Source organism: Pelobates fuscus, chromosome 6 (genome assembly GCF_036172605.1).
Source record: "Pelobates fuscus isolate aPelFus1 chromosome 6, aPelFus1.pri, whole genome shotgun sequence".
NCBI lineage: Eukaryota > Metazoa > Chordata > Amphibia > Anura > Pelobatidae > Pelobates > Pelobates fuscus.
In genome coordinates this window covers 189,060,414-189,074,086 of record NC_086322.1, presented here as the reverse complement: position 1 = coordinate 189,074,086, position 13,673 = coordinate 189,060,414, and the positions used below count along the sequence as shown (strand labels likewise).

At 40.8% G+C, this 13,673-nt stretch overlaps 1 protein-coding gene across 1 annotated transcript in view; it reads left to right on the top strand.

The window, feature by feature from the left end:
- Positions 1–13,673, top strand: part of METAP1 (methionyl aminopeptidase 1) — a 51,987-nt gene that overhangs the window by 15,857 nt on the left and 22,457 nt on the right. Inside the window, exons 2-5 of the mRNA XM_063458605.1 lie at positions 504–555; positions 2,594–2,706; positions 11,416–11,476; positions 11,793–11,884. Of these exons, the coding sequence (XP_063314675.1) occupies positions 504–555; positions 2,594–2,706; positions 11,416–11,476; positions 11,793–11,884 (318 nt within the window). The remainder of the gene's footprint in view (positions 1–503; positions 556–2,593; positions 2,707–11,415; positions 11,477–11,792; positions 11,885–13,673) is intronic.

The window sequence follows — 13,673 nt, the reverse complement described above, 5'->3', positions numbered from 1 at the left end:
GTCGAGGTTAACACAGTAAAGGAGTCTAACCCCTTAAGGACACATGACATGTCATGATTCCCTTTTTTTCCAGAAGTTTGGTCCTTAAGGGGTTAAACATGCGTGGGATAGGCATAAGGCTATCCTAACTATAAGATAAGGCCAGGGACTAATGAAAGTATTTAGAAAATTGGGAAGACTAGATGGGCCGAATGGTTCTTATCTGCCGTCACATTCTATGTTTCAGTCACCATGGGTAGTGTTTTTTTTTGCAAATTATGCAAAGACCCCAGATGATGAGAGAACTGCTATAATTCTTTCTAGGAAAGAATATAGATTTTCTTATTTCGTACAGAATCTTTATTTAGATCAAATTAATCTCTGCATTTAGCCTGTGACAGGATAAAATATTAATTAAATGTTGGCATTTCCATTTTTAAACTTGTTTGTCAGTTATTGCTTCAAACTAAGACATTGAAAAATAAAAACTAATTGTATTTTGACCAAACGTTTTCTCTTTGCAGGAATGTTTTAAAGGAAGCTGGGCAACACACAAGCTCCTCCACAAGAAAGCAAGTAAGGAATCCTTTGGACAATTTCATACCTTTATTGGCTGAGCTTAAAAGAACTGTCCACACAGACTTCAGCTTGCTGAAGCACTTTATGTATCAGGATCTTCTCATTTTAATTGAAGTCTAAATCATCACTTTTATAAATAACTGAAGAAATGCTGCCTTGGGTTAGGACGTTATCTTCGATTGTTGTGTTAGATTCAGCTGGTCCTAATGGCTGTTTAAAAATATAACCGCTCCACTGAAGGTGACAGAAGAGGCAGGCACACTTTGCTAGAGTGCGCCTGCTTTCTCCCCCAGTCACAATACCCCTGTGAACGTGCGTGTGTCCACAGACCTCATTGTAGACCTGTGTCCTTCCTGTCTGCTGTCTTCTGACTTCTCATGGAGCTGAATACAGTTTAATATGAAGTCTATATACTGGAAAGTTGTGCTTGAGCTCATGGTTTAAAATCATGGGCCTCTCAATGGTAATTTCTCCAGGACACACTGAAAGTGTGTTCCATGTAAAAAGGGTAGGGCTTCTTTTAAAAGTTCAAACATATTTTTAAAATAATACATGTGTATATTATAGGGTGCCCTAAAAGCTACAGCAAGACTTTTTGATGTCCGTGCAGTAGATTTTTTTTTTTTTTTTTGTTTCAAGAAATCTAATTTTAAAATAAAACTGTGTACTCATTCTAAAAGCAGCAGGGGTATTGCAAAGTCTTAGCGCCATGTCAAAATGTGAGAGAATTTCCTTTTTTCGATTTCATAAATATGAATCATAACTGTAAATGGGATAAAACCTACTGAGTGTGATGTCGTTTTTGCCTCTCTATATTTGAAGCATAAGTAAGTGCCGCAGCTGGGTTGAATCTCTTTTGTAACTTGGGTCTGGGGATTTTGCCCAAATAATGTTTTACTTGTGTGGGGCACTCCTGTTAATAACCTTGTGTGGATCTCTACTCCTATGCAGCTGTTAGTGCAGAAGGACCAAATTCTAGGGATTTCTCGAACAAGGGACATTCCTAAATGTGTATTTTATTTTACAATTCCTATAAATCATAAAGATAATGCAAAAAATGATTTTCATTATCAGGGAGACAGGGCTTAAAATTGGAAGAGTGAAAATGTTGACCCCAAGGGAGAAATACTTACGTGAAGCTCTCACTTGTGCGTTCTGCTGTCTTTCTTCTGGCACTTCACCCACTAGCAGCCATGTCCCTGTCATCCCTTCTTTGTCTTTGCTGTTGAGTCGGTGTGAATTTCGTAAAGAACATATCTTAAGAAAATGCTCAGAAGTGACAGAGCCACTTTAACTAACGCTCAATTTATATCATTTTTAAAATGCAGATTATTGTTAGCCTTTTGGGTGCATTGCCAATTGTCGATGTTCAGCACTTTTTAAAGTTTTTGCAAAGCAACACCTTTTTATGAAAATTTAGCATTAAATGTACATGCTCATAGCAATTGCACTTCTATCTTTCTCAGGCAGCCAGTTCATGCTGGGATTACTGAGATCCCAGCATGCACAGTGCTGTTACCGATAGGAGTATGAATGCTCACAGCAATTATCGTAAATATGCAGAATATAGGCTCTAATAATATGCAAAACTGATAATCGGCCTATCCCTAACTTAAACAGTCTCACTTATGTACAAATTATTTTTTACCATGAGTGTAGAGTCAGGGTATTGCCATGTGTTTCAATAGCCATAATTATTTGGTTATTGCATTTTAGATACACCTTTATTGTATGGTATACATTTCTGGGAGGTTTGCCATCACATAAAAGCTGGTCTTTTAAACTGCAAATGTGCTGCAAATGTGTAATTTTTAGATGCTTCAATTTATCTATACTTTTGTACATGCAGTGCAGCCCAAAGTTTCATTATAGTACTGATAGCCCACAATAGCTTTCAAGATTTTTTTTAATTTTTTGTTTGTGATTGCAAACTTCCTTACCATTTTTTGCAACCCACGTAAACTGGTATGTATGGTTTTCTCTCTATTCTAATTCTCTGCATCTATATTTTTCCCTCCTCTTTATTTGAATGCAGAAGACGACAAAGGCAAACGTGAGGTTTCACCATGGACCATGGAAGGAGATATAAACACCGATCCATGGCCTGGTTATCGGTATACTGGAAAACTGAGACCACATTATCCATTGGTACCTACACTAGCATGAAGCAAATCTATTTATAAGACAATTGCAGTTGCTTTTTTTTTTTAATTTGAGATCTATGTAAATTCATTTTATTGTCTACAAAATGATTATAATATAATTAGAACTTTAAATTGATATATTTTGTTTTAAGGGTGGCCCAGGAAACTCCTACTTTCTCCCTTTAAAGGGATATACCCTAAGCACCCAAACAACTTAATTAGCTTAAATAACCAGTTCTGGTGTATATATCATTACCCTGCAGTCTCGCTGCTAAATCACGGTTGTTCTGTTTATGCAGCCCCAACCACATATTCCCTGACTGTGACTCTCAGAGCCTCCATAAAAAATGTTTTTCTTTTCAATCAGATCTTACAGCACAGTGTGTTTACTTGAGAAGTTTTTATCTCCGACTCTGTTACGTGAGCATTAGTTACAAACATGAGGCTCTAGTAGGCAATTACCAGATCAGGATATAATAAATTACACATTAAACATACTGTGCAATAAAGGAAAATTAGATCTCCCTTTACAGGACATGTGTAGCGGGATTGTGTGATTCGTAGATCACTGTCCATGTTTTACTCAACATGTTTTTCAAAGTGAAAGAACAACCAAAAATAAAACTTAAATGAATTTGTGTCTCAAATTTTGATACATAGGTCTTATTTCTCATATTCATTAGTTCAAGGTAGGTAACCTTTGCCACTCCAGATGTTGTGGACTACATCTATCCTAATGCTCTTACAGCTATAATGCTTTTAAAGCATCAGCAGAGATGTAGTCCAAAACCTCTGAAGTGCAGAAAGTTGCCTACCCCTGTGAGTGGTGTTATCATTTTCACAAATCAATATTAAAGGCGGTGCAGAAAGAGGGATAAAATAATAGGTGTGGAAATCTGTAAATTAGGTAATATCCCAGTCCTACTTCAAGCTGGTTGGCTTCTACAAAAGGCATTTATCACTCTGCTCACTGTACTTTTTGTCATACCTTTTATAAATTGTTGTAAGATACCCAGATATCTGACACGTTATCTCTAAAAAGTTAATTAATTCATCAATTGTTGTTCCACTTTTTTATCTGTTTAATAATGGGTAGTTGCAACAAACAATATATTGGAAAGACCTACCGAAATTTCAGACACTGTCAATTCGGTCATCAACAGAAACATAACCACCCCAGTGACACCACATGTTAGGGCCTATCATGATAGTGACCCTACGCATTTACAATTTCAGGCTACTCAAGTAGTATTACTAATATCAGAAGAGGGAACCTTAATCTCTCTTTACTAAAATTATCATCCAAACATTACATTTTCAAAACATGGTCGTCTAGAGGGCTTAATGATGAATTTAATTTGACCCCTTTTATACGTTGGTAGCACTCTCAGCACGCTGGTTATTGTTTGATCTTTATATCCTTTTATATTTTTCTGTTCACATTAATATTTATATTGTATTTCTATTTGAGCACCCTCTTTAATGATTCATTTTATCCTAGCTATCATCACTCACGGTGTTCACTTACTGTCATTACTACCATTCAACCATTTCCTGACAGGGTGTTGTTGCTATTAATTGTACGATTGTTTACTTGGTAGTGTTAATTCATAACTTGCACGTGGCAATTGTTTTCCCTGTATTGGCACTTTACCTGTATTTTAGCATCATAGTAACATTACGATTTCTCACAAGTGAGATACAGCATTTGTAACCTACAATTAGCATTTTTAGCCAATCATTGTCAAAGTAATTTATCTCCAGTAAAGCCTCTTCCTCGTAATGTCCTATTAGGACATTTATTATTTATTTTTTATTTTTTTAGAACTCTGTTAGACTATTCACTTTCTTAAAGGTTTTTATTTGTCATTCTCCTCTTGATTACAAAGAAGCATTTTTGATTATAGGTGTTCTTATGATATCTCTGCAAGATGAGTTACCGGTATACCCAATTGGCAGGAAGTTTCTTTAATGTAGAATTCCTTTGTTTGTGCATTTACTCAGTTTGTTTCACTGATTTTCTATCTGGTTGGATTTTTCTTAGTTCCGCCTTTTGGGCAGAGTTTGTTTCAGTCCATTTGTGCTCTACCCCAGGGGGTAGTTATTTAATTAGCCACATTCTTGGGGTCTTATTAGATGGTGATGATGTAATTTTTCTTTCTGTGTTACCCATTGGAGTATTACTTGTCTTATAATGTGAGAGTTTTTTCCCATCCTGACAGGTGAAATGATAATCGTCAGGGCTCTTATTTTGCTGGTCCAAGATTCAGTTATGGTACACAGATGCTATTTATAATTTAGACCAGCTACGTTTGGCTAGCTTGTCTCTCTCCCTCCTGTCATTTTGTGGCAGTGTGCCTATTTAGAGAAAGCTTGTTAAGGTGTTTTTTCGAGCTTGGATGCCCATAAAGGAACGTACAGGGAAAGGCAACGATTTTATTTATTACATAAATTTATTTCATCCTCATGCTTTTCAATCCCCCTTTGAAACTCTTTTAAATTTTTCTGTTTCTTAACCCACATTACTTCTTCTGTGTCTCTTAACCCATGTCTGCTTCATATAAGTCATATAAAGTGATATAGAAACATAGAATGTGCCCATCTAGTTTGCCCAATTTTATAAATACTTTCATTAGTACCTGGTTTTATCTTATAGCTAGGATAGACTTATGCCTATTCCACGCATGCTTAAACTCCTTCTCTGTGTTCTGTGTTAACCAATACGTCTTCAGCTGGACGGCTATTCCATGCATCCAATACCCTCTCAGTAAAGTAATACATCCTGATATTATTTTTAAACAGGCACATGCATAGTTACAGGGATACGCAAAGTCAGGCACCATACAGTCCATGTTACAAGGACACACAATTACAGGAGCGCACACATACAGTTGCCAAATCTGCCTTCTGCGCCCTTTTTTTTTTTTTTTTATGGGCACTGATCCTATTGGAGGAAGTGCAGGCCTGTGCATTCTCTGGTGTCTAGTGTTTGGGGATGCAGAGACTACTTCCCCCTCAGCAAGTGCCTGTTTGCAGGAAGGCATGGCTGGGCTAGCTGAGCGAGTCTCCACAGCTGCTGCTTTGGTGAGTATGGTGGCGCCGGCACAGTGCTCCTCTGCATCCAGTGCCCGGAGCTTCCCTATCTTCCCCCTAGTTTCGCCACAGACTGACTCATTTACAGATTTTTCTCCACGACAATTTTTCTACACCTAATATTTCATTTTTCTTTTTCATTTTAAGGATCTTTATGCACTGTTTTTTATATATTAATTTTGGAAAATATAACATTAAGGGATATGAGAAATTAGACATATAGCGATTTGAGGCACACATTTTTGCATTTTAATTATACTATTTTTAATAATGTACCAGTGAACAAAAGTTTTAATTTTAGTTATTCTCATTTACGTTTGAAATGATTTTCTGTTAGGAATAACCCCCATCTTTTAACTAGTCCTGACCACATCTAGCTCTGTTTACCTTGTTGATAAATTAAAGATTATAGAGGTGAGTATTTTGCATAACGCTCTCTTTACTAACTCCACAGCAGCAAAGAAAAAAGTATAACAAGAACCAATCAAAATGTAGTAGGAGGTATAGTATCCATAGTGAATAGGCTCCTCCTCCTCCTCCTCTTTTAGCTAGCGACATCACAGACTGGAAAGTCCCAATAGAATGAACAACTATCTTCCTTGGTCTCACAGACTGAAAGAATCAACAAAACAAACAAAGATAATCCTTTTGAAACGTAGGATAAACTTTGTAAGGCACCTCCAGAAGGAATCAGAATCCCGCCTTGAATTAAACTGAAAAAAGAATGTGAAAATAGGTTAGGCACTAATATCGAACTCATGAAAACAAGGAGTTTACCCCACTATAAAATGACAGATAACTAATTATAGTTAAATGAATAAGTACTAGAATTAAAATTGTATTAAGCACTAAATCCTCTACTAGATCCAAATCCTGACATGCATGACTCTGTACCTGATCTAAGGTTCGGAGTGGGGATGTGACTTCCACGTAACTCCGTAAAGTCGAGACCACACATAGTTGAGGGTCCGTGACAAAAAAGGGATAAAATATCAAGGATGAATTTGATTTGGTGCGACGGAATACCGGAAGATGACCCCGTCCGGAGACCCGCCGAGGCAAAGCAAAATCGACATGTTGCAGAAGTGAAAGTCTGTCGTTGGTAGGCCAGTCTCTTAAAAAACGGAGCACAACTTCGACGTCCCAGAGGCAAGCGTATTTGGGGCCCGGTGGTCGTTGTAGACGAATAACTCTCAGTAATCAACATACCATATGGTGCTTACCCACCAGAGTCCCTTGAATCGGGACATGCACTGCCGAAATCGCTGACCGAATCACATTGATCGACCTATAAGATCAGCCAGAGGAAAAAAAGTGATGACAAGAAGTTCAGAATGGCTGATTGATGTGCTGTAAACTGATCAAAGTTCCGTTCCATGCACCAAGATGCCCTTGCAGAAAGGTAGCATTGTCTTGTCCCTGCTGCCCACGAGTCCCATAGGAGGTCCCTAGCAGTCTGTGATAGTTAGCCGATCAGCCAAGAGCCCCGGAAAGAGTCCAGGCCACCAGGGGCAGACCAGCGTCCAGCAACATTGGGTGAGGGTTCCCTTTCGGGTCTGTGAGGAGTGTTGGGTAGGACGGTAGTAGTAGTGGGTCTTCGTAGGACAGTGCCAGCAGATCCGGGAACCAAGGTTGGCTCTGCCATAGGCGAGTGATTAGTAGTAGAGATATTTGGTGGACCTTCAGGTATTGGAGAGTCCTCGCTATCATAGCGAATGGGGGAAACGTGTATGCGCCGGTGAGCGGCCACGTTTGTAGGAAGGCGTCCACTGCTTTGCTTTGCCGATCTGCGAGCCAGCTGAAGAAGTCTAGAGTCTGTTGTTGCGTGATGGGAATAGATCCTGATGAAACTGACCTCTCAGTCAGAGAGGGTATTGAAGATCTGGGGGTCCAGCATCCAATCGCTGCGGTCTCGCCAATGGAGGGAGAACCAGTCCGCCGTGAGATTCGTCTCTCCTGGCAGGTATTCCGCCTTAAGGAAAATGTTGCGGGGAAGGCAGAAGTCGAAAATCTCTTTTTTGTTCTGACAGGAGTCGTGAGTGGGCTCTGCCCAGGTGGTTGATATAGCGGACTGCAGAGACGTTGTCCATCCTGAGTTGGATGCAACAATTGTACCGGTCTTTTGCAAGGGTGCATATGGAGAAGGATCCCGCCAGGAGTTCTAGGCAGTTTATATGTAAGGTGAGTTCTTGTGAAGTCCAGGTGCCTCCTGTTGATATGTCTTTGCTCGTCGCTCCCCAGCCCCAGAGACTAACGTCCAATTCCAGTATGAAGTCCGGTGTGTCTCAGAAAATGGCCCGACCGTTCCACGCCTGCATGCTGTCCAGCCACTATCTTAGTTCCTCCCTGACTTCTTCTGTCACCGGTACTGGTTGGTCGTAGGTAGCGTTTTGATGAAGGAGTGAGGCCGTGAGGCGTTGCATCGCCCTTTAGTGGAGTGGTCCTGGAAAGATGGCCTAGATGGATGCGGACAGGAGACCCACAATCTGAGTGAGTCCGTGGAGTGGAACTGTTTAGCAGCTGATGACTCTGCAGAGTTCCTTCCATATAGCGGAGATATTTGGAGTCGATTTCGAAGCCTAGAAATTGTACGGTTTGGGATGGGGTTCGTAGCAGACTTCGGGTGGTTCACCATGAAACCGAGAGATTCTAGAAGGTCCATGGTAAATTGTGTGTGTAGTTTTAGTCTGGACTTGTTGGAGCAGAATAGGAAGTTGTCCAGGTATATAATCCAGCAAATTCCTCTTGCTCGAAGATGAGTAACCACCGGCTTCAGTAGCTTGGTGAAGCACCACGGGGCCAAAGGAAACGCCAGCAGGCGGAGTGGATGGGAACCGAAAGGTAAGCATGTTTGAGATCCAACCTCATGAACCAATCACCGTCTTGAAGGAGGTCTCGTAAGAGAGGTGAATGCCCTCCATCTTGAAGTAGTACACCACATTTGCGTTGAGCTTCCGGAGGTTTATAACGGGGCGGAAGTACACAGTTTTCTTTTTCACCAGGAACATGTTGCTGAAACCCCCCCCCTCCTGATTTTGGGGCGGGTTCGATCACGCCTTTTTGTACAGAGCTCCTGCAGTTTGAAGTCGATGAGTTGGAAGTCCTCCGCGGAGCAGTTGCAGTGGATCCGACTGGAGAGGCGTGTCGACGAGTTCTATGACGTAGCCACGAACCGTTTGTAGAAACCAGGCGTCCAACGAGATGGTCGTCCAAGTCTGAAAGAAAAGAGTAATACGGTCTGCATGTAAAGGAACTGGAGGAGAACGGTAGCTTACCTGTCGGAAAATGTGTCCTGCCACGTCCGCGTGTCCCGCAACCTTTATCCGATCCTCTGGAATAGGAGAATGGTTGTCTGTATCCCACCTCTGGGTAAAACGGTAGGGGCCTGAAGGCCAAAATCGGCTGACCACCTTGCAGGGTTGTGCCTGAAGACCTTCCACATAGAGATCTGTGCTTTGCTGAATGAGGTGAAGACGTTAACATGTCTGTTTAATTCCTTAACCCCTTAAGGACACGTGACATGTCATGATTCCCTTTTATTCCAGAAGTTTGGTCCTCAAGGGGTTAAAGAAAGCTTCCCCAAATAGTTTGCTCTGTGCCAGAGGTCCAAGCTCCACCAACTTTCTGTCTATGCGGAGTAGTGCTGCTTTACACCTCTTGGACGTGAAGGCAACGTTTGCATTAACCACAAAACAGAAACCTCTTTCAACCCATTTGCGTATATCATGCGCCCATTCCCTAAAAGTGTTGGCATCGACTTGATCAGCCCTCTGAAAGGCGTCGTCCACCAGGTACATGATGCGAGAGAGGAGTCCGGTGGCATCCAATAATTTTGTCCTGAGCCGCTCTGAATCCCCTCTCCACTCCTATACGGGGGTCACAGCCACCTATTGTCATGAAGGTTGTCATGACCTGGTTGAACTCAGGTGTTTGGGCAACCTGGTCCGGTAGAGAAGGGCGTGGGCATTCAGACTTCAGCAGGTTACGAACCACCTTATCTAGTGGCTTGCGTAGCTATAGGTGCATAAATTTTGCCAAGTGCTCTGGGGGTTCCAGTCCCCTGAGCGAGGGTGTCTGATGTTCCGTGGATCAAAAAGTTTCTTGCCCGTCAGGTCCCGTATGGTATCACTCTCTTCCAGTGGGGGTTCTGCATCCTCAGTCGCCCGAATGTCGCGGGGAGGGGGGCAGGAGTGGTGGTGGGTGCAGATTTACGTCTCTTAGCGGGTTGGGTTGTACCTTCTCAGGTTGGGGTTCCTCTTTAGTGGGGGAGTCTGAGGCCTCGGAGACCGACTTGTAGCGTGTGCTCTGAGGTTTGAAGGATTTGGGCTGATCGGCCTTCGTCGTCATCATGTGTGACAGGGCCTTCTCCATGGACGTGACCACAGCCGCATTTATCACGGTCTTGAAGTCCACATTGGTATTCTGGGAATCTTCCATCGTTGTAGAGTAGGGACCTTTGCACTGAGTTGGTATAGGGCTTAGGTAGGTCAGGGGTCCGACTTGTAGGGTAGGATCCTACAGTGGTGATGGTACCAGCAGTACTAGTGAATACAATCCAGCAGGATATGATAACTCAGAGTATAGCACCAGCAGTACTAAAGTAAACACCAGCAGGGTATGATAATTCTGAGTATAGTATGAGCAGTACTATAAATATAATCTAATATAAACACCCAGCAGGGTGTAGTTGGTCTGATTGGAATTTTTTTCTGGGCCTCACCCAGGTATACAGAGTATGCCAAAGCAGAGTTCTGATCAGCAGCACAGAGTGCATAGGGTGTTGAGCCCTATAGTGCTTACCACAGCAGCAAGTTATGACTGACCTGTGGGGAACCCTGCCTGGTTGATCGAGGATTCAGTTGAAAAGTAGCTTTTTGGATCATGTCTGCAGAGTTAGTGGAGAAAAAAATGGCACTCGTGAAACTCTGAAAATGGCGCCAACGGATCTCGCAAGGTGCAAGATGGCCGCCAACACTAATAGATTATGACGGATCGATCCGGCGCGTGGATGCACGCAATTTGGAGGCTGTGAACGAACTCCTCTGGCGGTAAGGGGTTATCGCCAGGTTCGGGGTGGCGCAAGACGCGCAACGGTTGGGGAAAGGAGTGGGGGGTGCAATATTAAAATACACAAATACAAAATAAGGCTAAAGAATAACAAGCAGTGGTAAATAAAGTGGTAGACAAATAGGAAAATGAAATTGAAATAGAAGATATGGATAAAAGACTATATATAATCAAAACACAGAGAAAAGCCAAAAACTCTGACCTTTCTGCTGATGGAGCAGCAAAGAAAAAGGAGGAGCCAATTCACTGTGGATACTATACCTCCTACTACATTTTGATTGATTTTTGTTATACTTTTTTCTTTGCTGCTGTGGAGTCAGTAAAGAGAGTTTGCAAAATAGGAAGCCTCCTGTCATGTAATAAAATTACATTATGGCTTGGGGCTTTGATAGAGTGGTCATTTTTTTAGATGATTTATTTTGTTTTGTTTGATATATTTTTTTTCTCGTTTGTTCAGGACAATGTTTACAGTTTCCTACCCATTAATATTTTAAAATTTATAATGTATTTAAGTAGCAACTCCATTAACTTTCATTTGCACATGTTGCTACAGATGCCAATGAGACCAGTACCAAGCTACATCCAGAGGCCAGATTATGCAGATCATCCTTTAGGTAAATTTATATCAAAAGTGTGTGTGTGTGTGTCTGTCTTGTTGTTTGTTGTTTTTTTTGTGTGTTTTTTTTGTACAAGGAAAGAATATTGAAAACATCCTGCACATCTGATGGTTTTATCAGGAAAAAATATTTCCCATTCATTCAAAAATAAAACCCTTGAGCAAAAGAATGATTGTACTTTTGTTACTTTAATGTAATATTGCATGTTACATGTTTTAATAATGTAGAATTAAGAAACCTTTTTGACTTGGAGCTTTAACAATTCACTTTAATTGACAGCAATAACTTTTTTCTTTTTTTCTCTCTCCTTCAGGAATGTCAGAATCTGAACAATCCTTGAAAGGTACCTCCCAAATAAAAGTACTTTCTCCAGAAGATATAGAAGGGATGCGGGTTGTGTGTAGGGTGAGTATGCAACTTTATTTCAAACTTTTAGGTTTATTTACTAAAGAGAATATCAAAATTAAGTTCAAAATTACTAAACTGGCCTTAAATATGAAATTATCTATGAATTTTCACTTTAGTAAATGACTAAATGTTTTTTTTTTTTTTTTTTTTTTAATTTTTTATAGCTTATTCTACAGATTTTTTTTGGGACCACTCTACTGATTTTAAGGACCACTATAGGGTCAGGAACACAAACATGTATTCCTGCCCCTATAGTGTTAAAACCACCATTTAGGTGGCTTGTCCCCCCCCCTTGAAAGGTAAGAAAACTTACCCTATTTCCAGTGCCATGCAGATCTGCTGGCCCCGGCCTTGATCTGCCTCCTCGGCTGACATCTGCAGAATCCCATGGGATTGAGATCATCAATGAGGCGGGCGGAATTAATTATTCTGTAAAACAGGAAAGTGGGAACCACATCCAATAAGCGTACAAAATTGAAATACAACCTGGAGAATAGAAACCAAAGCTGAAATATTCTATATAAGAATAATAGTGAATCTAGAATAATAAAAAATACATATCATAGCGTAACACAGTATAATAATAGTGGGAAATGAGGTGCTAGTAGCAAACTCACAAACAAAAGTCGAAATCAGCCTGCAATAAGCTGTAGTTGTTGTGACTATAATGTGCCTTTAACACTGAAATTTGTAAAACAGTAACCTGATGTGACATAACCTCAATAAAATGCTTCCTGTAAATTGGGCACAATATCATTTACATTTCAGGACATATCTCCCTATAATAGCATTTTCTAAATTATTTTGATGTGTATAAATTTAACTGTTTTGTTCCATGTAGGCTAGATGTATCAATTTGGTACATTTCTTAGATGTGGAGTGCTTCTTTTCTTTAACATGTCTAGTAGTATTTGGAAGTGAGGGTGGGGGGATTTGTTTTAAAAACTGTCCTGCATTTATAGTAGGCTACATCATGCTTTCCAATTTACCTTGTTAAATGTTTCTTCATCCTTACCACCACTGGCTTTCTATTTTTTTGGATGTAACTCCTTGTACTCTGAAGTAGCAGGTCTGCCAGCAACAGATAGTTATGAGTACTCTACCATGGAGTTAGTGGATGATCAATGAGCCTAAGTGAATATAGTAGTTGTAACGGATCCCAATACTCCAGCTGAGTATATCCTTGAAGAATCTCCCAAGTCCCAGGCGCAGGAGTGGTTATAGTAGTGAATATAGCTCCCAGTCCCCCAAACATTAGCCTTAATGAAGGGGTAAAACGATCTGTTTAATCCAGGCTCAATGGCCTGCTTTTATACAATACAAAACACAGTAAACACGCCCATGACACTCCCATAAACACACCCACAAAATGTCATGTCACCATGACTAAGCATAAAATTATAAATTATAGAAAACACACAATAATACATATTTCCATAGATGAACCCCCATAGTTTATACATCACCCGGATAGCCTTGATCTGAGCGCCCAACATATTTGAGAAGCGCTCATATCCCACGAACACAGCTGAAATGCCCCCATGTGGAAGTTCTGACCGGACGCACACATTGTCCTATGTCCAAAACAGTTCCAGGGTGTTTTGTGCTTATGCCGGTCAACTTCGGGAGTTCAATGCGAACGAAATGCCGAACGCACACTCTGGCTTGTTGGTAGCGTTTGTTCATATGAAACATACAAACAAACCTACTGAATTGTGCTCTCCTGACGTATGGGGAAGAAGCCAGTGTTCGTCAAAGTTCAGTGGTGTTCGGGAGTTCCAGTGTC